This window comes from Apis laboriosa, unplaced genomic scaffold (assembly GCF_014066325.1).
Source record: "Apis laboriosa isolate Shangri-la unplaced genomic scaffold, ASM1406632v1 scaffold1167_cov151, whole genome shotgun sequence".
In the NCBI taxonomy this organism is placed as follows: domain Eukaryota; kingdom Metazoa; phylum Arthropoda; class Insecta; order Hymenoptera; family Apidae; genus Apis; species Apis laboriosa.
In genome coordinates this window covers 54,898-81,706 of record NW_025220955.1, presented here as the reverse complement: position 1 = coordinate 81,706, position 26,809 = coordinate 54,898, and the positions used below count along the sequence as shown (strand labels likewise).

General features: G+C 27.8%; 4 protein-coding genes across 6 annotated transcripts; 2 read left to right on the top strand and 2 right to left on the bottom strand.

The window, feature by feature from the left end:
* Positions 1 to 259: 259 nt before the first annotated feature.
* LOC122716648 (EF-hand domain-containing protein D2 homolog) lies at positions 260 to 15,502 on the bottom strand. Its single transcript, XM_043939928.1, has 4 exons — positions 15,087 to 15,502; positions 3,517 to 3,664; positions 1,394 to 1,528; positions 260 to 728 (listed from the first exon to the last, which is right to left on the bottom strand). Exons 1-4 carry the CDS (start codon positions 15,254 to 15,256, stop codon positions 594 to 596), a joined length of 588 nt encoding a protein of 195 aa, XP_043795863.1. The 5' UTR covers positions 15,257 to 15,502; the 3' UTR covers positions 260 to 593.
* Positions 15,503 to 16,715: 1,213 nt separating this feature from the next.
* Positions 16,716 to 18,836, top strand: LOC122716651. Its single transcript, XM_043939942.1, has 4 exons — positions 16,716 to 17,533; positions 17,749 to 18,000; positions 18,101 to 18,732; positions 18,831 to 18,836. The coding sequence occupies exons 1-4, from the start codon at positions 16,891 to 16,893 to the stop codon at positions 18,834 to 18,836; spliced, it is 1,533 nt and encodes a 510-aa protein (XP_043795877.1). The 5' UTR covers positions 16,716 to 16,890.
* A 697-nt stretch (positions 18,837 to 19,533) lies between these two features.
* LOC122716622 (E3 ubiquitin-protein ligase parkin) lies at positions 19,534 to 21,967 on the top strand. 2 transcript variants are annotated; one of them, XM_043939895.1, is made up of 8 exons: positions 19,534 to 19,804; positions 19,924 to 20,125; positions 20,260 to 20,620; positions 20,693 to 20,894; positions 20,972 to 21,127; positions 21,210 to 21,332; positions 21,410 to 21,494; positions 21,569 to 21,967. In XM_043939895.1, exons 1-8 carry the CDS (start codon positions 19,547 to 19,549, stop codon positions 21,676 to 21,678), a joined length of 1,497 nt encoding a protein of 498 aa, XP_043795830.1. In that variant the 5' UTR covers positions 19,534 to 19,546; the 3' UTR covers positions 21,679 to 21,967. The 2 variants fall into 2 exon arrangements, 1 of the variants encoding a protein (XP_043795830.1); XR_006347062.1 differs by lacking the exon at positions 21,569 to 21,967 and having other exon boundaries at positions 21,224 to 21,332; positions 21,410 to 21,493.
* Positions 21,968 to 22,302: 335 nt separating this feature from the next.
* LOC122716636 (T-box transcription factor T) lies at positions 22,303 to 26,702 on the bottom strand. 2 transcript variants are annotated; one of them, XM_043939909.1, is made up of 6 exons: positions 25,886 to 26,702; positions 24,463 to 24,558; positions 24,063 to 24,306; positions 23,799 to 23,952; positions 23,487 to 23,678; positions 22,303 to 23,380 (listed from the first exon to the last, which is right to left on the bottom strand). In XM_043939909.1, the coding sequence occupies exons 1-6, from the start codon at positions 26,191 to 26,193 to the stop codon at positions 22,557 to 22,559; spliced, it is 1,818 nt and encodes a 605-aa protein (XP_043795844.1). In that variant the 5' UTR covers positions 26,194 to 26,702; the 3' UTR covers positions 22,303 to 22,556. The 2 variants fall into 2 exon arrangements, with proteins under 2 accessions (XP_043795844.1, XP_043795852.1); XM_043939917.1 differs by having other exon boundaries at positions 23,487 to 23,549.
* Positions 26,703 to 26,809: the final 107 nt, after the last annotated feature.

The window sequence follows — 26,809 nt, the reverse complement described above, 5'->3', positions numbered from 1 at the left end:
AGATAATATTTATTATATATTGTAATAAAATTAAAAGATAAAATATCAATAATTCTTAATTTTAATACATTGCCAAATATAATTCAAATATGATTTACAATAAATATATTATTTTAAAAAATTTCATTTTATAAAATTTAACAATGATAAATACAATTTATTTTTTCAAATAAATTTCATATTAATTCATATTTAATAAAATTTTAAATCGTATATTTTATTAAAATTATTTTGAAATTTTTTTATTTTGAAAATTTTTCAACAAATGAATTTATCTAATATGCAATCTATCATTCGATTGATAATATATAAAGTTTTATTAAAGTCAACTTAAAAATAACATCACGCTATATATATATATATATATTTCAATTTGTTAAAAATTTTCCACGAACTTAATATAAATCAGAATAAAAAACTTTTTCGTTCGATTTCAGCATTATGCTATTGTAAAACTATATTTGATCTATCTGTAATTCTCTTGGTGGGCCAATTTCTGTACGAAATTACTGTACGAATCGAATTAAAAAAGTTCGTTTGTAATTTTGCTAAAGTACAGAGAACTCAACACTTTCGATTCGCATATTTTACTTTCAATTGCCAAATAGAGCTGCTTTCTGTCTGAATTGTGCTCGTCTTTCTGCCTTCTCCTCCTCTTCTCGCTTTCGTTCCTCCTGTTCCATGCGGATCTCATCTTCGAACTTGCTCGCCTTCCGTAGTTGCTCGATCTGTGAAAACGGTAATTGATGCATCAGGAAACTTTAATTAACACGGATACGCTTTCGTGAATCTTGAATTTGTCATGGCTATGATTTGTTATATCATTGTTTTCCAGATTTGAAATTTTATTGATAATATATACACAAACGAAAAAAATTTATAGCTTGATTATATATTGTAGAAAGAGAGAGAAAAGTTAATTTTTATTAACTTTTTCGTTGAATAAATATAATTATAAAAAATATTGGAATATTAATTAATTAAACAAACAATGATAATTCAATGAAAAAAATAAATAGCTAAGTTAATCATTTTTATAATCATGAAATCATCAATATATATATATATATATATATTACATATATAATACATATACAATACATATATTACATATATAATATATTACATATATTATTATATAATATGTATATATATATATATATATATGTAAAATGACTTGCTGACTCAAAGTATTAAATTATTTATTATTTTTTTCCTCTCTACTAATTAACTAATTTGTATTGGAATCTGCAACTTTGAATCCATAAAGTATAACTGGATCATTTACTGATAACTTTCATGAATATTAAATTTTAAGTTTTAGAAAAATAATACGATTTTATAATATAATTTCAGATAATTCAATAATTAAAACATAAGAAATTATTCATACTTTAGCTTCAAAGAAATGTTTAGCTCCTGTTACTCCTACTTCATCCACATCGACTTCTGTAAGACGTGCAAGCTGTCCCAATCCAGAATCTTGTTCTAATTCACCAGCTCGTGCTTTACGATAGATCAATAGAAACTGTAATAAATTATAAATAATATGTTTAATAAATTGTAATATATTTAACTATTAAAAGAGAAGAAGTTTTTTTACAAAATCTTGTTTTGAATCTCTAATTTTTAAAATCTGAAAAAATTATTTAAAAAAAAGATTTCTCAAATAGACTAGACATATATTCAAAGTTTTTCTATATTGATAAAAATTTCTACATTATCCTGGAGATTATCAAATCATTGCATAAATATTTCATTTATTTCGAATCAATTAAATAAAAATAATACATCGATACAAAATATCATTCTCTTTTCACATTAAATTAAAACACGAATTTTTTCTTATTTTTTAATTTCTCGATTTATTAAATTTAATTTTCATATAATAAAAAAATATATGTAATAAAATACTACATATAGTTATTTCATTAAAAACTTATCATCATTATCCACAGCGTATATTTCAAAAACAGAAATAAAATTATTATCATTATTCGGCCGGAAACGTTTAGCAGCCGCTGTTCGTTATTTCGATATAAAACTGTGCGAGATCTGCATCGAGGAAGCGATGAGTAAGGAACGGAAGGTGGAACATTGGTCAGCACGGTCGAGTTCAGTGACGCGGAGTGATTCACGATGATCTATGAAACGGGCGGCGATCGCGTGTATGGAGATCGAACGCTTTGTTCGCGGGCCATGAAAAGTCACGTAGGAACGTCCAGGTATGCATTTGCATCGAAGACTTTTCTTCTTGGCGTACATGCGTGTCTTTCGCACTTACCACTTTATTCTCCTCTATGTGCGACGAACATCGACACATCGATTTTCTTAGCGAAAGTTTTCTTTAATAGCATGCAAAATACACTTCGCACGCTCCCGATTTTTCAACAGGTGTTGCGACATTCGATGTAGCGCGATACAATGGGATACGCTAATCAGGGAAAATATTCGAACGCTTTCTTTAAATAAAATCGTTAAAACAATAGAAACATGCATATCAGATTTGAATGCGTATTTCTAAAAAATTTTAAATTCTAGTTATTTTAAAATACGAATATTGAATATTAATCTTTATCTTTTAAATAAATTAAAATCACTCTTAAAAGCTTAAAAGTCTAAAGGTAAATTCGAATTAGATAAAAATAAATTTATTAAACTAGAAATTCCTCTAAGCTATTTATATAAATTATTCCTTATCTAGAGTTTCGAAATTTCGAGTGATCTAACTTTTATTTGTGAACATTTTTTCAATATTAAAATTACCCACAACTCGACGAACATCCATGGACTATTTATCACGCGTATAATATTCATAGCATTCTGCCGCTAATCATATGTATTTAGCATACACTTCTTTTTTTACAAAGTTATTTCGGAAAAAAAGTTTACTTGAATGCATTTCACTGAAATAGAACGGTTTGACCCCCACAAATGTGCCAGGGCCACACATGGAGAACAAACACAGATCATGGTGAAAGAGCATCGCGTCGAGCACCCCATGGGGCGGCTCTATTTTTATGGAGTGTGTACATGGCACGTGCTGCCACGCGTTAAACTCGATGCTCGTCGAAAGGAATAAAAACGACATTGGAATCCACATTGGAAAGTAAAAAAAAACGTAAAGAATTCTATTAGGTAATTCCTTTTAAATTGGCCATCTTCGAATTTGAAGAAATCTAAAAATCAAAATTCTTCGCAAGGAAAAAAAATGAATATTTTTAATTTCGAAAGTTTCGAGATTTTAGTCTACTACTATGGAATACATATTTCGAATGATCTATCGAACGATAACGGTGAAACTAATTTAAAATAACGAAAGTATTCGTGAAAATAGTATACTACATGATCAATTTCCGTAACGAATCGGTTACATAAATATGGAATTATTTCCGGCTTTTTTACGTATTATTATATTTCGTAATAGAGGAAGGAAAACTGGTTGAAACTGGTAGCTGCGCATTCAATGAGCTTCTCGAAAATGAACGGTAATCAAGATAAGAAATTATTGCAAACCTCACGGAAGGAAATACGTCCATCGCCATCCTCGTCTACTTCCTGTATCATCGCTTTCAAACCGAGATGGGTCTGCGGTGCTCCCAAAACCTCCATCATACGTTTCAGTTCGGATAAATCGAGAAATCCATCATGACCATCATCGAATCTGTGAATAATTAATTATGAATTATTTAAATGATGATTTTGATAAAGATTAATTATAGAAATCGCAGAAAAAACTTAATTCTCGATTATTAAAATTTTCATTGCTTAGATGAAACATATATATATTTTAATAAAACAATAATTAATATTTTTTACTCATGTATTTAAAGATTAAGAAAATTAAAAAAAAAATTAGAAATTTATATAAGAAATTTTAGCTATCACTGCTAGCAGAAATTTTTAAAAATATAATAGGAGAGTTAAATTTGTACATGAAGTTTCCATATCCGTTGTCGAAGAGTTAACAAAGTACTCAGAAGGAAGTATTGAATCACCATCTGGACATAGCCCCTATGAGGGTCACTGATGACCACTCGTTTGAATGAATTAAATCATTATATCAATCAAAATCTCTTTACAAAAACGAAAAAAAAAAAAAGACATGTTATATTTTTCAAATTTCACGAGTCTAAAAATTTTTCAACATTCTTTTTATAATATTATAAAACGACTAAGCATTAAAATTTGCTATGCGAGGGTAAAAATATTCCAGAAACACAAATATGTATATCCTGTTGGCAAGTTTCTTTTACAAACTTCTCAACCAACGTCTGGCCGCATTTTTTTCGAGTATCTCCTCCTGAATGAATGCAAACGAAAGCGTTTGGCCCCCTTTAATCGAGCAACTCGTTACTTTAATTAGCGTGTAATGCAATTATATGGAGGAAGGGAGGACGTGAGAACGATCGACAATCGTTGGTGTGTACCGATCTCGAAATCGGGAATAAGAGAATGTCAACGGGTTAAAGAGTTCGTTGGAGGCCTGTCCGCGAGCCGGAAGCTCGTGAAATCGACTTTCCGTGTAAACGATCCCGATAACCAACTCGCGAATAGCTTTCCAAGGGAATTATATACCGCATGTTGCATGCGAAATCGACGAAGCACATCGCTCGATAACATCCGTGGAATTCAGTTTGATCTGATCCAGGTTTGAAAATTTTCATGGACTGGAAACGTCGACTGGAAAAAGATATAGAACATTTTATGGTTCTTCTACGATGTTTATAACATGTTTTTATGCAAATTCGATGGTTGCATAATATAACGTATAACGTTTTATCAACAAAAATCAATATAATTTTTTTCGAACTCTTCAATTTTTAATCTAATATAAAAAATTATAGCATTTGGTTTTTTTTTTCAAGACACTTTGATATCAATAAACTTTTATATTTTCAAGAGTTTCGAATTAGGATTGAAACGAATCTTGAAATTCTTCGTAAAATCGAGCGGAATATCGCTCGACTTCCTCCATCTCTAGTTTACAGATGTGATAACGGTTTTATCAGATAACCATTCGCGGTTAAATAATCACGTGTACTCCTTTTTTTTTTTTTAATCATCGCATAAGCATAATCAGGCCAAACGGAGGATAAAATCTCTGACACATATGATTGGAAAGGTTGTTAAACCGGTTCTAATTCTTCTGATCAATTGATATTGCAAAAAGTAGTAATTTGATATACGTAAATTGTGTTGCATAATTATTATTATATCCATATTCGCGGATAAAATTCACGATGATTCATGATATCCGACTTATCTTGTATTTTTTTCCAAGATTTTTTAAATCATTGCGACTAATAAATATACATACATAGCTCGGTAATTTTATGTGATTAACATACGTTTAATTTCCAGTCCGGATGATATGTAGGAAAAATAATTCTTAGCGGTTACTTTAACGATAATTCGAAATTCAATATTCATGTACGGTATAAATTTGAAAAAAATTGAAATATTAAAATTAACAATTAAATATTAATAAAATTCTCAATAAAAATTTTCAATAAGTAAATGTAAAATCATAACAATTTTTCTTTGTTGTAATTTTTTCAAACATCCTAATTATTACATATTTTTGAATTATTTAATGATTTTTATATATTAACGATTAATTATTTTCTTATCATAAAGTTTGTTTTAATTTCCTTCAAACACATTGTATAAGTAAAACTTGATTGTAGGTATAAACTTGAAGAAGCTCTTTTTGACCGAAGTGGAGAGAAAGAATCGTCTGAAGGTCGAGGTTACACGTTTATAAGCACGGTCAAACAGCTCTGATCAATATGAGTGGGAGACGAGTATAGGTACATATATATATATATATATATATCTGGTGAACTCGATCTATCTCTCCTTTTATACGTGATTCATTCGCGATTTCACAGCCAATTTGAATATTGAATTGATAAGCCTGTTTAATCCATGAATATCGATGTGAACGTCTCGTTTGAAAGACTTATAACAACGTTATGGTGAAATATAATCTTTCAATGATTCGACATTCGATTCACGTGATCAAACAAGCAAAATTATTCGAATGATAATAATGAATATTAATTTCAATCTAATCAGTCAAGTTTTAATAAATAATAACATTTTTGGAATATTTTTTTTTAAACTTTTTATGCATAATATTGATTAGTTTGTCAATTAAATTTTTCTACGAATTAATATTTATAAAATAATTGTTAATATTTCTATTTAAGTATTATCTATAAGTATATTATCACGTAACTTAATTATAAAACTTTATAATAGCATAATTTCTTTCTAAGTTTTTTATCATTCTCATTCAATTTATATTAATATATTCAAGCTAATTATTATATCTATTCAATTTATAAGAGAACAATATTTTGATAAATATAAAATATTATTTGATAAAATAAAATTATATATCACGACTAATTAATATAATTAGAAGAAAACAATGATTTACTTTCAATTCAATATTATAAATTTCTCAAGCTAGATGCGAAACGATCTTCAACTTGTGACTTTTATTCCATGCTTGACCTTTCGATCCATTAAAATTTTATCTCTGTCCCTGACACTCCATTTATTACAGTTTCATCAAGAAATTTAAAAAAGAGGCAAAAAATAAATTCAATTTTTATGATATTACTGATATATCGATATTTTTCTTTTTTTTTTTTTTTTAAAAAAAGATCATCATGTGAACCATTTAAAATCAGGCCAGTTACTTTGTGACTATACACAGTAGCCAACTATTGTTATCGCAAAATCAATTCTTGCATTATTGGTCGTGCTCGATTCGTTCCTCGTAGTTTCCCAAGACTATCCCAGAGGGAACTGGGTCAAGGTGACTGTCGGTACTTTGCCTGATACGTTTCCTCTCACCCTTCTACTACCATTCTTTCCAAGATCGATGCAGAGATTCTTCTTTTGTATTCAGAAAGACGTCATCGTTGTTCTGCGGCTTTGCGCTGAAATATTATTTTTCAATTACTCGATTTCTTATCCACGACCACCAAATGTGCTGTTTTTTATCATCTATTAACCCTTTGGAAATAAATTTTTCTTTTAGTTTAAAATTTATTAATCAATTTCATTGATAGACTGTGTGGATGTTTATACATTCGCAATCTATTTATTAATTATTTATAAAATAATTTATAGTAAATTTGATGAGTAATTTTAAATGTGAATTTCATAGTAAAATTAAAATAAAATTTTAAATTTTGTAAAAATGGTTGTAGCACAGACGAAGATTTTTGTAAGTGATTGTAAACACTAAAGTTTCCTAAAAATTATTTTGTAAAAATTAGAAGAATCAAGATATAAATTGCATATTCAAATACAAATGGAATAGAGATTTCTGAGATAATTCGATAATTCAAATCTCACAATTTGAACAATTCAAAATCATAACCGGCATACAAAGTACTAAGCAACGTATGCATCCAGCATGATGCATGATGAAGATTATGCGACCGAGAGTGTGACAAAAGAGGAACGGTATAAAGAAAAGTGCAATTGAGCATGACTGTTGAATAAGAATGAAAAAGTCGACGAAACGGTTTTATTGTGCACGATACTTAATACGATGGTCTCGTGCGTTAGAAATGCACTTGATTTTCGCTGACTCTAGAAGAAACACCCTTAAATCCGGCTGAAGAGTACAATAATGATCAACTGTTCAGGTACAAGTCTCTAGACTATATGAAGACAATAGCAACATTGAACAGCACCTCTAAATTAACACTAATACATAAATATATACCTAAATACATGTTGTTACGAATTATCGAGTTACTAAGTCTTTGTTTCATTTTTTTTAAAGAATTTTTTAAATTTGCAATCGTCCTAATGCAATTGTACCAAAAGTTATTATAAAAATGGAATAAATTTTTTCTTAAAAAGTTAAAGAAGCTAAAAAAGTAACAAAGTGTAATGTAAACAACATAGCGATCGATAAGATAGATATGATACGATAGATAGGAATACCGATCAATCTTCATCCCTCTAATAATAATCTCCTAATAATAATATTTACTTTGAGGAGAAAAAATTAGGTTAACACAATTCCATTCTTGATGCAAATATCCGACATTGTTTCGCATAAAAGCTAACCATAAAAGTATCGAACCTGATCGATATGAAATATCTTCATGGTCGTGTCGTCGAATAAATATCTAACACTGTTTATATATTCAGTACGCATGATTGTTGCGAATGATTTTGAAGTAACGGTTCTACCTTCGTTGTACAAGTTCCCCAAATTTAGAACCGCATTCCGTACAAACTTATTTCTTCTGATAACATTGAATCCCAATTTTTACATGGTGGAAATTACCGATCGATTATACATTCTACGTAGAAAATGAAGAAAATACGATATATAATTAAGACTTACTCGATTTATAATAAATGAATTATAATGTATGCTCTATATAAAAATTCTTCTCTCTGGATCGTTGCTCTCATGAATATTTTTCGTAAATAAATATTTTGAGAATGATTATTCGAGAATAATTTTTGCTCTTAATATCCACTAATAAAAAATAACATTTGAAAGCAATTTTCCAGTTTTAATTTCATATTTTCAAAGATATTTCAATCATAAAATTGTAGCAATGTACATGTCGATTTAATATCATAATTTAATCGAGTATCTCTGGTTAGGAAGAAATGTCGAATACACCAAACCATCGAACCGCAAAAAAAGATCTTTTTCACACAATACAAAAAATATAGTTCAATTTGAACCGCAATCGAGACGAATAACAAGCAATATCGCGGTTTCTTTGTCGTAAAAGTAAAAGGTTGTTCGGTATCCGCGAATTTCACAACGCGATTTCTAAGAATATTAGGTAGTGTTTCAGAAAACTGTTCTATCCGTTCGGATGTAATTACACCTGTCCACCCAGCCATTTCTAACGATAGAAATTTCACGCAAATACTGACACATCGTACATGAAACTTCCAGATTTTTAATGACTTTCTTAGCCTAATCGTGATTTTCAAATCGATATTAAGCGATTTTAAATATATCTTAATGCGTGAGAAATATTTTCCACTAATATGTGAAATAAGAAATGGAGAGCTATAAATAAATATTATTAAATTAAGTAATTTCATTTAACATTCCATGTTATATCTGTTAAATTAATATTATTTTGTTAAATTACAAATGTTGAAAGTTTCATATAATTTAATTTTTATGATTAATTTGAAAATATGAAATTAAATTGAAATTTTTACTACTTTTATTATGAAATAATTCATTTTCTTATAATAAAATCTTTAAAAATATCTTTTCTAATTCAAAAAATTATTCTTCTTAAAATTATTTACAAGATAATAGAAATTTGAAGTAAAATGAGGTTAGATAGCTATTGAAACCGGAACTAGTGAGAAGATAATTACAATCAACATGGCTGCATCCAAGAGAAAATGACAAAGTACACGTTTACTATCAAATGTTAGCGAATCTTTACATTAGATCTGATACAAAAATGAGATATACGTATTCATAATCGTTCAAGCGTGATAAGTATTACTTGATCATTTATCATTACATTAATTTACTCGATATTTCATCGTTATGTATTTTTATTTCCTGTTTAATATCTAGAAATTATTTTCTTTCCACCAGAATTAGATATTTGTTTTACTTTCACAATTATTTATAATGAATAGTTTTATAGTTAATTAACTATATGTATATATATATATATACGAATACAGGATATATTAGAATGTAAAAAGACTGAGAAATTGGTTGAAAAATAATTCTGAGTAAAAAGTATCATATGAATATAGATCTTGCATTTTATTTAATGTTTAAATAATAATTATTCCTTCTTTGATTCCATCTTTTAAAAAAGGATTAATTTCTTTTTTTAATTCTATCTTTTCACAGTGATTTCAAAAAAAATTATGAAAATATTCAAACATAAGATAATTATGGCAATATTGATCATTCTCATATACACAATATAAATTATAATGGCGTTCAATGATCATATATAGCGCATAATATTATTGAATATTAGCACCATAGAACAATAATACATATCACGATAAATTACTTCCGCTTTTAAATTGTAAATGTTGTAGCTGGTTGTGTGGCAGCTACTTAATGTCATGTCGCTAATGTGTCATTATTTGTCATTCATAATGCTAGTTGGTTATCTGTTTGAAGAATATCTCATAGCTGTTTATTTTTGGATGATCAGTTTTCATTATCAGTCTCATAACTGGTCTCATACGTATAATATTGTAACTTCATTTAACAACGTGTTCTAATATTAAAATATTTTCATAAACATTAAAATATTATTATCATCTTTTCCAAACAAATTTTTCTTCTGAAAGTGAAATACGCACTTACTCTTCATCTATATCTATCTATCTATACCTCATCTATAAACTTAAAGCAATCAACTTACGAATTAAAGAAATCTACTCTTACCTCGTGACTTTCAAGAATTTTCAAAGTAATAACTATTAATAAATGATGATTAAATTAATAAATCGATTGTTAGACTATGCAAAACAGCTGAATTTAGCCGACAATAAATTACAGATGGCCAACCATTCGAGAAGCAAGAGACATAGATCTATTGAACATTTGTTGCCATTAAATTATATGCGTCAGAGGTATACATATTCCGCCTGTGTGCTATATGACGATCAATTTTTCTCTTTCTTTGTCTTTTTTATGAAACAGTTGTACACATATCTTCAAAACCGGTATAAAACACGATATAACGTATTCATTACATTGTTCCAGCTTGTATTCTTCTTGTATACATTGTTCAAGGAAATTATTTTTCATGGTAGACACGTTCAAAGTCTGGCCGTTTCCAAATTTTATATGCGACAGAGGTTACGTCGCGCTATACAGGAAGTGATCGAGGAACATGCATAGTGAATTCGTTTCGTGACTAACTATAGGTAAATCATACGTAACCTACGTAACGTTTTGATTCACACGCGTCTAAGTAGTATAATATATACATGCGATTCTGATTCATTCATCACGTTGCCGAGCTTGTCATTCGCATTTAATTCACTTGATAAATTTTTAAATGAAATGCGGTATTGAATTGAACATACATTTATGAACATAATGAACCGCTCTCAATTCAGAGAACGCAAATGAAAGTTATGTATATATTGTATATATATCAAGAGACCTGATTTTTCTTCTGTATACATATTAATATCTTGAGAAATTGTTTAACTGTAATTTAAGATAAATTGAGATTAGATTATAAGTATGTAATTTTTTAATTATTATAAAATAAAAAAAAATTTAAATTGTATAATACTTATCAGAAAAAAAGGAAGAAAGAAAGAGAATAAAAAAACATCTTTTAATCAGCATACCTGCTCGACATTATGACAAAAGTACAAAAAGACTAAGACAAAAAGTACTCATAAGTATGTGTTTTTAAGTTTGAGTGGCTATTAAAAACGATTACTATTTCTTTACAGAATGTTTATGACTATGGGGTTAAATTGCACTCACATGTGGGATGGTAAGGTGAGTAGTACTTGCATCGCTTTGATGACTGAAATTCTACTTCTAAGCAGAAAATACGATTGGAATAGTAATTATATTTTTAAGAAAAATCCATAAGAATCGATCAATGAACATTGCTAATATTCTTTGAAGAATCGATTGTTATTTTATCACAACTTTTAAAAGGTACTCCAATTGATAAATTTTTATTTCGATTTTTTTTCTTGAAAGTTTCATAAAAATATAATAAATTTTTATTTCTGAAATTCCGAATTTTTTTTTATCAATGATTGTTAAGGAGAAAAACATTAAAACTTTTAACGATATTATTGATCCAAAAGTTGGAAACTTTATAGGATATATATTGTATATATTTCTTTTCTGGGAGAATGTCTCTTTTTAGTAAATAGTAAAAGTAAATAGATGAACTTTTAATCAACTTTCGAAATTGCTTTTTTCTGATAAATCACTTATCATTTTTGTCCACTTCATTTATCTTTATAAAAATATTGAAATGTCATCATAGATATCACAGATATTGAAACAAATATTTTATTTGAAGATAATTCAAAATATAGCGTTTATAAAAGTTCTATGTAAAGTTCACTATAAAACTATAGAAAAAGTATAAATCAGTTTTCCAGCATAAAACATTGTAACAAAATCCTTACGAAACTCTCATTAAAACTTAGAATCTTGATGACCTTTAAATACAATTTCTTTGTCCATCTTTTTATAATTCATTATTTTTAATTTGTTCAATATTACGTGATTGAAAATTCTACATAAAATTTTTGTAAACTGTTCATTAGATTCCAAAATCAATAAAGACTTTACATCCAACTTTTCTTACAAGTTTCTAAAAGCAAAGATTCGTTCCACATTCGTTACTACTTTCATAAAAGGCGAACAATTCATTTCAAGACCCCGTAAGCTAAAAACAAAAGCACCATTACAGTCTCTAGAGACTGGAGAGTTTAATAGAATTAGGACTCGAATTATTCTTCTGTAGCTGTGCAGTAAAATTCAATGCTGCAATTTCATTGGGAGGAAAAAAGTTGTTTGGCCATGGTAAGATCGGCGAGACCAAGAAACAAGCGAGGAAAAGTAGATATGTACTTACTGATTTCTCTAAAGACAAGGACAACTCCTTGGATGGTGATAGCGTTGCAGAGTACTAGAAGTCTTTCCGGTTGAGGTATCATCCATCGTGTGTACGATACCTCATCCACGTGCTTATGTTTCACGGTGAAATTTTGTACCGGATACATCGACTCGGATCTCGTATAAATAATTGAATGACGTTTGTTTTATCAGCGCCTATGCCGTGAGGAATGCAGTTCAGCTATTTTCGTTTGCTGATATAATGTACTATATACAGTTCATATCAAAAATAATGAATAAGATGCACTTTTAGAAAATTCAATTATACAAAAATATATAGATACATATAATATGTATATAATATGTTAACATATTTAAAATATGCATTATTTAAATATCATTAAGTTTCATTTTTTTATTACATTCATAAAAATATGAATTTGCATAAATATATGGTAATGAAATTGAAAAAAAATATTGATATCTATAAAAAATTGAGTAAGATGATAATATATAATATGTTTCTATTAATTTTTATGATAATTTATAATAATTTTATCTAATAAATAATAATTTTATTTAATTTTTAATAATCATTTATATAACTATTATAACTAATTATAAATTATAAATTAGTTATAATATAGTTATACAAAATTTCAACACTTATTTTCTTTAATAATTTCAAAATAATATTCATGATAATTGTGTACCATTGTCAAAATTGTCATTTAATAAATATTAATGAATCAAAAATATCAACATAATTCGTTCTCTCCAATTAATATTTTTTTAATTATTTAACACTACTTTAGTCAATAAAAAACATGTAGAAATGCGCTTCTTATTTTATCCTGATAACTTCAGCAATCATAATGATTAAATAATAATAGTTGTATCGCTGAAATTTTGTAGCTAGACCGAAATAATCATGCACAAGGCTTTCGAGGATGCACCACAAGTGGTCGTCCACCCTGCCTTCTGCCTTGTCAAACCTGCTGTCCGGTTGACTCCGAAATACCTATAAGAAGAACAAGAGAGACAGAGGACAGACCTCGAGGTCGTCTGTTCTGGCCTCCAATACGGTTATACGAACTCATGGAGAAGATTCTTTCCTTTATCATTACTACGAAACTATTAATACCACCAATTTTGTTATGTGCGATTTCATAACGTCTCAATTTCAATTTTTCTTTCTTTTTTTTTTTCGAAGAGAATCACTGTACAAACAAGTATCAATCATGGAATTAGGATGTACTTATACGTATTTCGAATCAATTTTTACAAACAAATGCTCCAAACGAATAATATCTTCATGCTCTTAAAATTTTACATATATTATGCTTGAAGTTTTCTATATTAAATTGTAAGCTAAAAATAAAATATACATTAATAAACAGAAGTGTTTTAACGATTAGTCAAAGCAAAATACCAAATGTAATCAAATAGGTTATATTATATTACAACTGATATCTTGCGTATTATTTTGTATATTCTCATATGTAAAAAATAAATATCTGACCAAAGGAACATGATCTTTCTGTAGGGAGTAACGTAAACTCGAGCGAGTAAACACAAACAGAAAAACCACAGTGAACATGACAAAAGTCATGATTCACTCTCGATTTTCTTTGCATTTTATCTCGCAATTCTTTATTAAGAATAAAAAAGAACAAAATTTTTTGAACAATACTGATGATATTATATTTAACCAATTTTAATTGTCAATTATTCATAAATTTTTATTTCGATATTAATTTATTGAATCAAATAGCCATTTATTATTGACTCCAATAATAAAAAATCAAATATGGCTGAATAAAACAACTATATATGTATTTATCATATATATGTATTTCAATTCAAAATATATTTCGTATGTATTCATTATATATATTATAGACGACAATATAAAATATAGATCTATTTTATAAACAGCTGCTTATTGCATTTTTATTGCTTTAATTGCTTATGCACATTTTATGTAATAATACGTATTGGATTTACTTTAATAATAAAGTTATATTTTCAATCACCTTTTTTTTTTAAATTTTTCATTTAATCTTTATTATTATTATTGTCAATTAGAGAAGATTTGTCAATTAGAAGATTTGATTTATAAAAAGATAATAAATCAGACATATTCTAACATTTTATATTATTTTTTTTTTTTTAAATTTAATATTAACATTATGTGATTGATATTATAAAATTTACATAAAAAAAAAAATATCTAACATTCAATATCTAATCTGCGTATACAAATGTATAAATTTAACAATACTATATAAATTTTATCATGCACAAAAAATTTCATGAAAATAGATCCTTAGTGGCAAAAAATATAAGTCCAGGAATTCGTTCTAAGAATTATATTCAGAATGACGAAAAATGACAAAATTTTCTCGGCTTTTTCTATTCACGATCCACGGATAAAATTTTAAATGGGTACGAGAAGAAAGAAACGGAAGGTCCTCACCTGTTGAAGGTCTGCTCATACTGCTTGATCTCACGACGGGATAACTCGTGGAATTCGGTATAAACGTTCACGAATTTGTATTGCTTTTTCACATCTTTTCCTTCCTCAAGCTCGTCGTTGATCCTTTGCCTCCTGCTAAGCAGATTACTGAGCTCCGCGTCTGCCGGCATTGTGATCGTTTCACCCTTCGATTTCTTGTTATTAACCTTTACAATATCGATTTTGCGATATACGACCAATCGATCTGTTCAATACTCGATTCGAACAAATATATGAGCAGAAAATGAAGTTACAAGACAATGTTTCACGCGGAATATAATACTAAAAAGAAACGTGAAGTCGTAACTCGAAAATTGCGACGTTAACTGTCAAATTCAAAACTAATGGAACGAAAACAACGTAACCGGTGCGATGAGCCAACGTGCACTGACGGTCTACTGCGTGGCTGGCGGGTAGTAGGTACCTTTGGAAACCAGTGCCGTAACAACATGACGTTGCGAGTGGCGCATTTTGATTTATTTTATTTATTTATTTATTTTTTAAATCTAAAATACATTCATAAAATATATTAATCTTTCAGAAAAAGAAACTTTTATTTTTATGATATAATTATAAATTATACATAATAAATTTAAAACTTTATTCAGATTTTTATTTCGTGATTTGTTTCTTACGGAAGTTGATCCATATCGATTCGATTATTTTGATAGAAATAATAACCTTTAAAGAATTTTCGCGATGATTTTATGATTTAATAATCTAAAATCGTTCTAAAAATTAGGAAAATTAATATTTATTTGTGTGGATAATTTAATTATTGTTTCATTTTCGGTAACTTTATAAGATTTAAGTATAAACACTTTCTTATTTAAGTACAAAATTAATATACTACTTCATATAAGCACTCTATTATATATATATATATTGTCTTAAATCTTGGTATCCTTATGAGCAAAAACTGTTTCCTGAGGCTATTATATAGGTTGAATATATTTACATATGGAAAATTTGTAGGTTGAATTTGTGCGTGGAAGACTTTATTGGGAACAGTTTCCAGTCGTGTGCTGACATTCACGTCAGAAATATTTAATATTCACAAGCTGGAATAGGAATTTTGGAATTAGCATTAAAAATAAAAATTTGCATTTCAATTTAAATTATTGTAATCAAAAAATATAAATGGAAGATATTTATTCAAATGTTGTGGAAGATTAAGAAATAGTGAAGTTTTGAATTAAAGAATTGCCAAATTTGAAAATTTCGAAATTAAAATAATTATTAAAATATATAAATTGTAGAAAATCGTAAAAATGAAAATTTTTAATTGTGCAAATTATCAAATCTTAAACATAATTCTTGAATTTTGAATTTATGAAAAGTATCAAACTACTTAAAAAATCAAACTTAATTAATCGAATTAAATTAAAAAATTTTAAATTGCAATCATTAAACATTAAGTTATAAAAAAATATCAAGCAAATTCTAAATTTTCATTCAAAAAATTTGATTACGAAGAAATAACAATAATCTTAAATATTTAATTAATTGTTTTGTTTCTTAAAAAGTATGAACAAATTTATATGCTGTCCTGTTAAAGGTAAAAAAAGAAACAGGAAGCTCATCGACATCGACACCCTTTTGAACGTGATTCATCAGCATTTGTAACCCTTCGTTTGATAGAATAGCAAGACTTCCGGATGATATCGGAAATTTATCGATGTGTTATTCAAACAGAATCATGATAAACGTATGAATCATATATTGAATTTATTAGAAAAGATATCATTGACTTAAGAGATATAAAATGTCTTCTTCAGCTGAGAAATTAAAAAGAAAGTCCAACATAAGTGGTCGATCTAAAAAAAGTTTCAATTTTTGTAGCACACCTGTGCTAGGTAAAACAAATAAACCAGATAGCATAAGTGTATCTGCAGTTGATACTAATTCTTCATCGAGTACGAAAGAAAAAAGAAGAGAAATTATAGCTAAAGATATTGAGAAGAAACAGAAAAAGAAAACAAAATTAAAGCAAAAAAAATTAAAGCAGAAAATAGAAGATATTAATAAAACACAAGAGAGAAAACCAAGAAAGAAGAAAAAGAAAAAGAAGAAAAAAAGATCAAAAGAAAAAATAATACAAATACATTCTGATGAAAATTGGGAAACGTGTGATGAAGTCTCGCGACAATCTTCAATTAGAAAGATTATTTCAAGATCTGAAAGTGACATCTTGTTTGGAGATTTAAAATCGCCAGAAAAAATTCGAGAAGCACCTTGTTTCATTGAAGAATGTTTAGAATCACCGATTTTACGCCCTCGAGAATGGAAGATCGAAAGTCCAGAAAAAATTAATTTTGAAGAAAATGAACTGTTACCCTTAAAGGATTTACCATTGTCTTATGTACAATATAATGATTCTGATGATGAAGATGATGAATTATTTTTAAGTAATTATTTTTTTAGTTATTATATTTCATATTATTATATATTATTATTATACTTTTATTTTTTATAGTTATTTCATTATTTTTAATCATATTATGCTATTAATTAATATTAGAATTAATTAATTACTAGATTTAATTAATATTACTAACTTATTAAAATAAAAAATTATTTAAAATAAAAGATAATATGTAACTAATTGTATTTCTATTTTTAGAAAAAGAAAATGTAATTAAAACGTATTTAGGAGTTAGAAATAAGAAACAAATTAAAAACGATGTAAGAATTGAAAAATGTAAATCATGGTTGATTGATGTATCGGTTCCAACAACCAAAAGTGATTTTCTTTGGGAAAATTTTGTTAGAGATAATCATGAGAATATTGGTAGATATCTTAAATCACCTGTTTATAGAGCAGATATGTCATTAATAGAACATCCTAAAAAAATGAGCAACGAGAATGAAAAAAGTATATTAAAATATTAATCTTAAAATTTTATTTTATTTAAATATTATTAAATATTAAATATTAATATTAATACATATTAATCATATATTGTATATTTTAGATAAAAATTTTGAGATGCAATATGAAGAAAAAATAGCAAGAAAAAAGGAAGATTTTAAATCAAACAAAATATATAAAGAAATGGATACTGTGAGTGGATATTGGGATAAATCTTCGAAAAAATGGATTCGTGTCTATGACCAATACAAATACCCTGAAAATGAAGATAATGAATGTAAAGGGATGACCTTAAATCAATTTCTTCACAAATGTAAAGATCAGAAAAAACATATAATAGAACTAACATCTAGTTCTTCTTCTTCAATACAGCAAAATATTAATCAGAAGTTTGAAGATTTAAGAAGTAGTCCGAATGGAAAAAGAAAAAGAAAAAAAAAAAATATTGAAAATTTCCAACCTAAATCTAAGAAATCTAGAAAAATGATATTAGATGTATCAGATTCGGAATTACAAAGAATAAATAGAGTTCGTCGATTTGCATCACAATTATTTAAAAAGGAAAGAAAAATGTACAATATATCACCCACAATTTCAAAGGACACTAAATCTGAACATACAGTATTTCCATTAAAAAAAATAATTAAAAAGGAATCAGATGATAGAATAGAAGATTGCAAAAAACAAAGATTGGACGAAAGAAGAAAAAAACCTGTGATTAAATCAATAAAGATAGTAAATTATAATATAAACAAACAAAATGAGCAATTATAAATTGTTCTTAAATAAGAACAACTTTATTTATATGTAAAATTATATTTATATTTATTTAGAAATAGATTCAGTATTATAGAATGCTGAATAATCTTTAATTTTCAATATTTTTTCCACAATGGAGATAAACGTTTTTTCTTAATTCTTTATATATATATTTTTGTGATTATATATTCAAATTTATATTTATATAATTAAATTTACATTATATTTTCGAATTATGATTCGAATATATGTATATGTTTGCATATAAAAAAACAAATTAAGAATGAAATTATGTAAAAATAATATTTAATAATTCCTATTTATTATTTCTATCATATCATCTATTAATATTTCTTAATTTTATATACAATTCCAAAAAAATCACATAAAATATACTTATTGCTTAAAAAGAATTGTCATTATAATTAAATTTTTCTATAATTCACAGAATGAAAAATATAAAAACAATTGAAATCTATTGAAAGATAACTTTTATATTGCAAAAAATATAAATATATGAAATAAATATATATTTGATGTATTTAAAAAATGTTTATATTAACTTTAATGAAATTATATTTTCCTTAATTATTTATAATGTTAAAAATGTTATAGAATTCATTCTATATTATTATTTGATTTTTTCCTCATTTTCAAATTATAAACTGCAATACTTTTTTTTATTTTCGTCATCAAAAATATTCACTAAATTTACTGTGCTTTCAATAATATTTTCTATCCTTTTTCATCTTTAAAAAGCGTCAAAATAAACGACATTCGCATTAACGGTATGAGTTTCTTTTTTGGCTTTATACGAAATGTATTTCTTAAGATGTTACAATTAATTTGGTTTAGTAAGCGAAAAATAACGAATTCATTAAGTATATATGTGAAAACTAATACGGGAAATACATTTGCTGTTGATTTGGATCCAAAATGGGATATAAAAAATGTAAAAGAGATAGTAGCTTCTCAAATGGGAACATCACCTGAAGATATAAAAATAATATTTGCAGGAAAAGAACTACATAATTCAACGATAATAGAAGTAAATTTGTTTTGCAAAATTATGTACTGACAATCATGTTTTTAAAGTATAAAGCAATTTAAGTATGATAACCTCACTTAATCAAATTTAACCTCATTTAATCAAATTTTGTATTGTAGGAATGTGATTTGGGACAACAAAGTATATTGCATGCAATTCGAACTCCATCACAAAGGTTAAATAAAAATAAAAATACCAATATCATTGATGAATCTCTTGAAATTTCTGAATTAAATGATAGTGGTGGAAAGCCAATGAACGAAACTCTTACTGATTTACCTTTAGATGAATCAGATCTACAAGAAAATTCATCCATGGAAGGTAGAATAATCGTAGTCTTTTAAAGGGTAAACACATATAGATGAAGTGAATACTAAATAAACAGTTATCAATATAAAACAGCTAACTTATATAAATATATAATTTATATAAATAATATGCGTTTATATTTGTAGAGAAACAAGAGAATCGAGCACATTTTTTTGTATTTTGTACAACACCATGTAAATCTGTGACAGTTGGAAAATTAAGAGTAAGATGTGCAACTTGTAATAGTGGAGCAGTTACAGTAGATAGAGATCCTCAATGCTGGCCAGATGTATTACAACCAAAAAGAATAACAGTTCATTGTGAAAATAATTTTTGTCCAGTACCTATAACTGTTAATGATGATACAGAATCACAAGTTTTATATGCACATTTCTATTTTAAGTGTGGGAAACATACTAGTTTAGGAGAAGAGGATGAAGCAGTTCCTCTTTATCTTATAAAACCAAACTTAAGAAAAATACCTTGTCTTGCTTGTACAGATGTTAGGTAATTAATTTGAAATATTGAATTTCATATGAATAGAAATTTATAACAGTTTTAAATATAGATTTTTTATAGGGATATGGTTTTGGTTTTTCCATGTGAAGTTGGTCATGTGACTTGTCTTGATTGCTTTAAAGATTATTGTTCAGTTCGATTAAGAGAACGTCAATTCCAATTTGATGATATTAGTGGTTATTATACTTTACCATGTCCAGCAGGATGTGCAAATTCTTTTGTTTCTGAAATACATCATTTTCATCTTCTTACTCCAGAACAGGTACTTTATATAAGAAAATAAAGTACTTATATAAATCTCAAATAATTTTTAAATATTAATAATATTATATGATACAGTATGAGCAATATCAAAGATTTAGCACAGAAGAATATGTGTTACGTGCTGGTGGACTTTTATGTCCAAGACCAGATTGTGGTATGGGTATCATACCAGAGTCTCCAGATGATGGTAGTGATAAATGCAGAAAAATTCAATGTTTTGGTGGTTGTGGGGTAATTACATAAATAAAAAATTCTATATAATACAATAATTTTACTTAATTGCAATATTTAATAATATATTTTTATATTCTAGTATGTTTTTTGTAGACGATGTTTACAAGGCTTCCATTTAGGAGAATGTGAATTGCAACCATCAGAATCATCAAATGCCTTGCATAAATTGGGATATTTACTTGATCCACAAAAAGTCAATGATGTATGCAATACTTTTAATATTTACATTTATTTATTAATTAAAATTATTTGATTTATATTTCATGATTTTTTATTTAGGCAAAATGGGATGAAGCTAGTAAAAAAACTATTAAAATCTCAACAAAACCATGTCCAAAATGTAGAACACCAACTGAAAGAGATGGTACTTTAATAATATTAAAAAAAATTATATTTCAATAAATTTTCTCTTCTTAATCTAATGAAATTATTTTCTAGGAGGATGCATGCATATGGTTTGCACTAGAGCAGGATGTGGTTATCATTGGTGTTGGATATGTCAAACAGAATGGACAAGAGATTGTATGGGTAATCATTGGTTTGGATAATACATAAGTATTTATATCAGTAAAATATTATTCTTTTTATAAATATAAATTACAAAGAAAAAATTAGAAATATGATTGTGCCATCATGAATTATACTAGTTATTATACTAGATTAATTCAAGATAGCAAGTAAAAATAAGTTTTATAAGATTTTGGATATTATTTTAAATGAGGAATAACATTTAGATATTTTTTTTTAATTGTACTATTTTTTTTTTTTTTATACTTATATAAATTATTGATTTATTAGAGTTTTGCTCTATAGAATTTTGATTACGAACAATTCTATAGAATTAATTATTGTATATATAATATATTTATCAATGTATATTTGCATATAAATTTTAAAATTATTAAGAAAATGTAAGTGCCTTTATGTTTTTCTATTTAAGAAATGTATATACATGAATATTTGTCTATGAATAAATTATCATATGTCAAGTATAAACAAATCAACTTATGATATTACAGTATTTTTTTAATTCCGAGGAAACGGTATATTCATATTTTGTTATTATACCTAATATATATTATCTAAAAACATTAATTTTAGGACGGATTCGATATTAAATAATTATGAAATATATAATTTGACAATCTATTAAATTATTTCATTAATCTTATTATTTTGATATTTTTTCAATGCTTATATATTCGTAATATTCATTTCATTTCATGAATGATGTTTTTTAACATATCTATATATCTATTAATAATTTTAATTACTTATGTATATCATTTCTATTGCACTCAAAATGCATTTGTAAATATAATATGATTTCATTCATACTTAGTCATCTAATTATTAAAAGAAATATAGAAATTATCAAATAGCAACTCCATACCTTAAATAAAATCATTTGTATCATGTACAGAAATCAAATTGCTGTAGTTTGTGGTGCCGGCGGTGGTGTCAATGGTGTCCAAGCAGTGGCTTGATGATCATTATTTGCAATATCTGAATCTTGTCGATGATGTCTATCAATCACCGTTGTTAGATATCTTCTATTTTCATCTGACTGTACATCATTTAATGTATCTGCATTTTGTTCAGAATAACTAACAGGTATATGATGTTCTTTCGAAGGGGTATCGTATTCGACACTAACAGGAGAAACTGTTCCAGCTTGTTGGATTGGTTGTAAATGTAGCATTTGAGAATGATGATGTTGTGGATGACGATCGGGCGTTGTTGATTGAACAGGAGAAGCATGATATTCGTGAACATATTCGTCAACAGGAGGAACGGTATCTGTTCCATTTGAATGTAAAGTATGATGTAACCCTGTATGAGGAACTGACGTATAAGATGACATTTGATGATGTAAATGTAAATTTAAATTTAAATAAGATTGTTGTTGCTGTTGTTGTTGTTCTGACAGAGTAGTAGGATGAATCCAAGCTGAAGTATCAGTACAATGATTGTGTTCCTGAGGAACAGAAGATAGATTTGATGGCACATATAAAGTGCATCCTGTAGCTGTGGTTGGTGATGCTGTTCCGACAACACTTCTACTGAATACTGCATGCGAAGATGAAGTTGGCGAAGGCGAAGGAGATGTAGGCCATTCTTGCGTAGGTGGAAGACAAGCTGGATTCAAGTTTTGCAGAGATTCTGGACTACGTGGCGACCATCCTGGTGGTGCTACATATGCTGTAGAATGCAAAAGTTGTACTGAACCATACGGATCCGCGCGTTGTTCTGTAATGATTCAAAGATTTATTTATTTTGAATAATATATATCTTAAAAATAAGAAAAAAATAAAAAAAATTATAAAATTAATAAAAAATATAAATTTATATTTACCATCTTGAATATATTTATGTCTCAAAGTGTAAGGCGTTGATCTACAAGTACTCCTGTGACCAGCTGTGGAAACGGTACAAGAATTAGAAAGATGATTATTGACTGTCACTGATGCTTGATTTTGTGCGGCCGCAATGGCTGTGTTATATTCGTATCCCATCGTAGGTTGTGGTAAAAACCAAGCGCCAGTGTCTGTAATTTATAATTCCACATTTTTTGAAATATATTTCTAATTTTCAATATAACCAATGAACAATATGTATTCAATGAAATTATAAATTAATATTAATAATCTGTAATCAGTTAACTTACATTGCGGATAAGTTTGCGGATCAGCAGGTCTTTCTTTAGCATCGAGAAACGCCTTCGCAAAAGGATTATATTTAATTTTTAAATTTGTAACTTCTTCATTTTGGTAAGCTGTCACCGCTATGAATTGTGTCTCAGGATAACGATAGGTGAGCACCTGAATATCATTTACATATTATCGAAATAGCACTAATTAGCAAAATAATTTTAATATTTGTTTATATCTAATTAGTATTATATAGAATTATAAATTGGAGAAATTTATACCGTTCTTTCTTCCACTGCGTCTACGCGAACCAAGTGCACTCGTGGTTCATATTTATGTAATGAATTTAGCATAATTTGTCCGTTTCCATTGGATTTGTTTGTCAATTTCACTTTAGCAAACGATACCGCTTCTTTCATCCAATGGGATCCAAAATTTGGACTCTCTGGATGGATGTAAATTGGATTCGGAGGAGCGACTTCCGCTTTTCCACCTGGGACCCATTCTCCGTTAACGTATTTCCATCTATCAATAAAATTTTCAAATATATATTTTTCACATTATAACATTTATAAAATATATATACATTTATAACATTTATAAAATAATTTTTAATAAGTTTAATAAGTTTATTAAAAATTTTTTTTCTTTCTGTTTCTTTTAAGTTATACATTTTGTTACCTGTGTGGATCCACTTGAACGAATTCAAGAAGAAGAGTGTACATAGCTTTTGGCTCTAATCCTCTTGCAACCACTTTAACGACAGGAAACATCCGTCTGAAAGTAAAATCAAAGATGAATATAAGTTTCCCATAGTTTCATGTAGATATTTTATCAACATGTTTCTTTTATCTTTATCTAAATTTAATTTTCGATTGTATTAGCTACCACAAGATATATTTTGTAAAGTGATAACGAAGAAGATATCTCGAAAAGAAGAGAATTTCATAAACACTAATGAAAGTAACACTGAAGGCGGCGGATAGCAGAAGAATCGAGCCGGCACACCGACAATAAAATTTTACGATGCCCACAATCCTGCATAAAACTCCCTGGTTTCTGCTAGTGTGCCCACAAACACTGATATTCCTGCATGAAAAACGCGGTCGACAAACTGTAATCGTTTTTAATAATATACGAATCATAAAAGTAGTCGGGCAGGATACGCTGTGGCAAATCTTTTGATCTGCCGGCCTTAGACATTTAAAGGTATTTCCTTGACTAGATTTTGCTCATGTTGCTTCTTCATTTTCTGAATTGAAACATTTTTCTTCAATGTAAAGGAAAAGTGTTGTATATTATAATATAATACATATATTTGATTATTGTAGCAATTATCATAATAATTAAAATAATATTAATATTTTTAGATATAATAAAATCCAAAAAAAATTCACTAAACGTTATATTAGAATCAAATAGAAAAAAAAAAAAAAAATGAAGAATCAAGTTTGATGCATAATATGAAATTTGATTAAAAGAAAAATATTTGTAATTGGTCGTGTTTTCTTTGTTAATTTAGATCGGCGTGAAAGAAACTACAAATAGTCAATTCAATTACAAGAGAAAAATGTTATCCTGTTTTTGAAGCAAACATGAAATATTCATTGCGTGGATTTTTTTCGTAACATTTTGCAATGATCTTTTTTCCATTCCACGAGCGGTATCTTTTCCCTCTCTTTTTACCTTAATGTATATGAACTATTATTTTTACCTTCTGCCTTGTTCGCACTGATGCTCTAATTAATACATTTTTATGCATGAAGAAGAGCCATCTTTACTTCAGAGCTTTCAACTAACAGATCCTTCAAGTTTCTTAAATGTGAAACCTGTGATATACTATTTTAAATGTGTAAATGACTCGTGCATATCGATAAATCGTTCATACTTAATGCATCAATGTTTTTTTCCAAACTGACAGTTGTCATTTTAATATCATAAAATAAAATCGAATTTTATAAATCATCAGATTTAACAATGACTAGCAATTACATAGGAAAAAAAAAGCATTAATATCATTACTTCCTTTACATAATCTCATGTATATATATTTTTTTTCCTCAAAATTTTTTAAATTTATTCAAGTTTTTTCAATCACACTCACCTTCCATTCTTTGTCACAATCATTTCATTAGTCAAACATTGAAATTTAGTCCATAGATCTCTGTCTTCAAGTGACAATGAAAGAGGTAATCCCTGATTTCCGCTAACAGTCATAACACCAAGATTCTGTCCCGAAATCACCGTCCTTTCATTGCCTCTTTCCTCGTGATCTTCCTCCGGAGTCATTCGATTTTGTCTTCCAGTATTGTTCCGCTCTCTTCCACGATCCTCGTGAACTTCCCGCTCGCGATCTCGTTCACAACAAGATGACCGTGTTGGAGAACCGGGTGTAGCCGGAGCTGGTTGCATTTTCTCTTTTCTTCGATCCCCAGAATTCGTTCTTCGATTTCTCTGACCCGAGTTGTGCGACTCGGAAGAGGTAAGAAACACTTTCTTCGACTTCTACGATAATATTTCTTCCTTATACCTCCGTCCAATCCAATTCACGGAAAAGCTAACTAATCTCTTATATTGTATTATTTTTCAATCAAATACAAATATTATATTCTCAATGAACACTATATTATCTCTCTGACTTAAGAAGACCACAAGACGAAAGGAAGAAATCGAAGAATTAATGGAAACAGGAAACAGGAAGAAGAGACCCTTCTTTCAACTTATAGAATTTAGTTCGATTTTCAAATCGAATTAACGATTCCCAAGAATGGAAAAAGAAAAAAAAAAGAGGGAAGACAGAAGAGGAGACAAAAGTGTCGAAGAAGAACGGGAAGAAGGACGGAAAATCTATTTCCTCGGCGAGACTATTCGGTCCCCGCGGCCGCGTGGCCGTGCTCGTAACACTTGGGCGCGATATTTCACACTAGTCGGCGAAGACGATCCGAAGACTGACTGCTGACATATCGTCGTCTCTGTTCGACGTCTTTCTTCTCTCTGTTTCCACGATGGTTACCATCCAATCGATGCC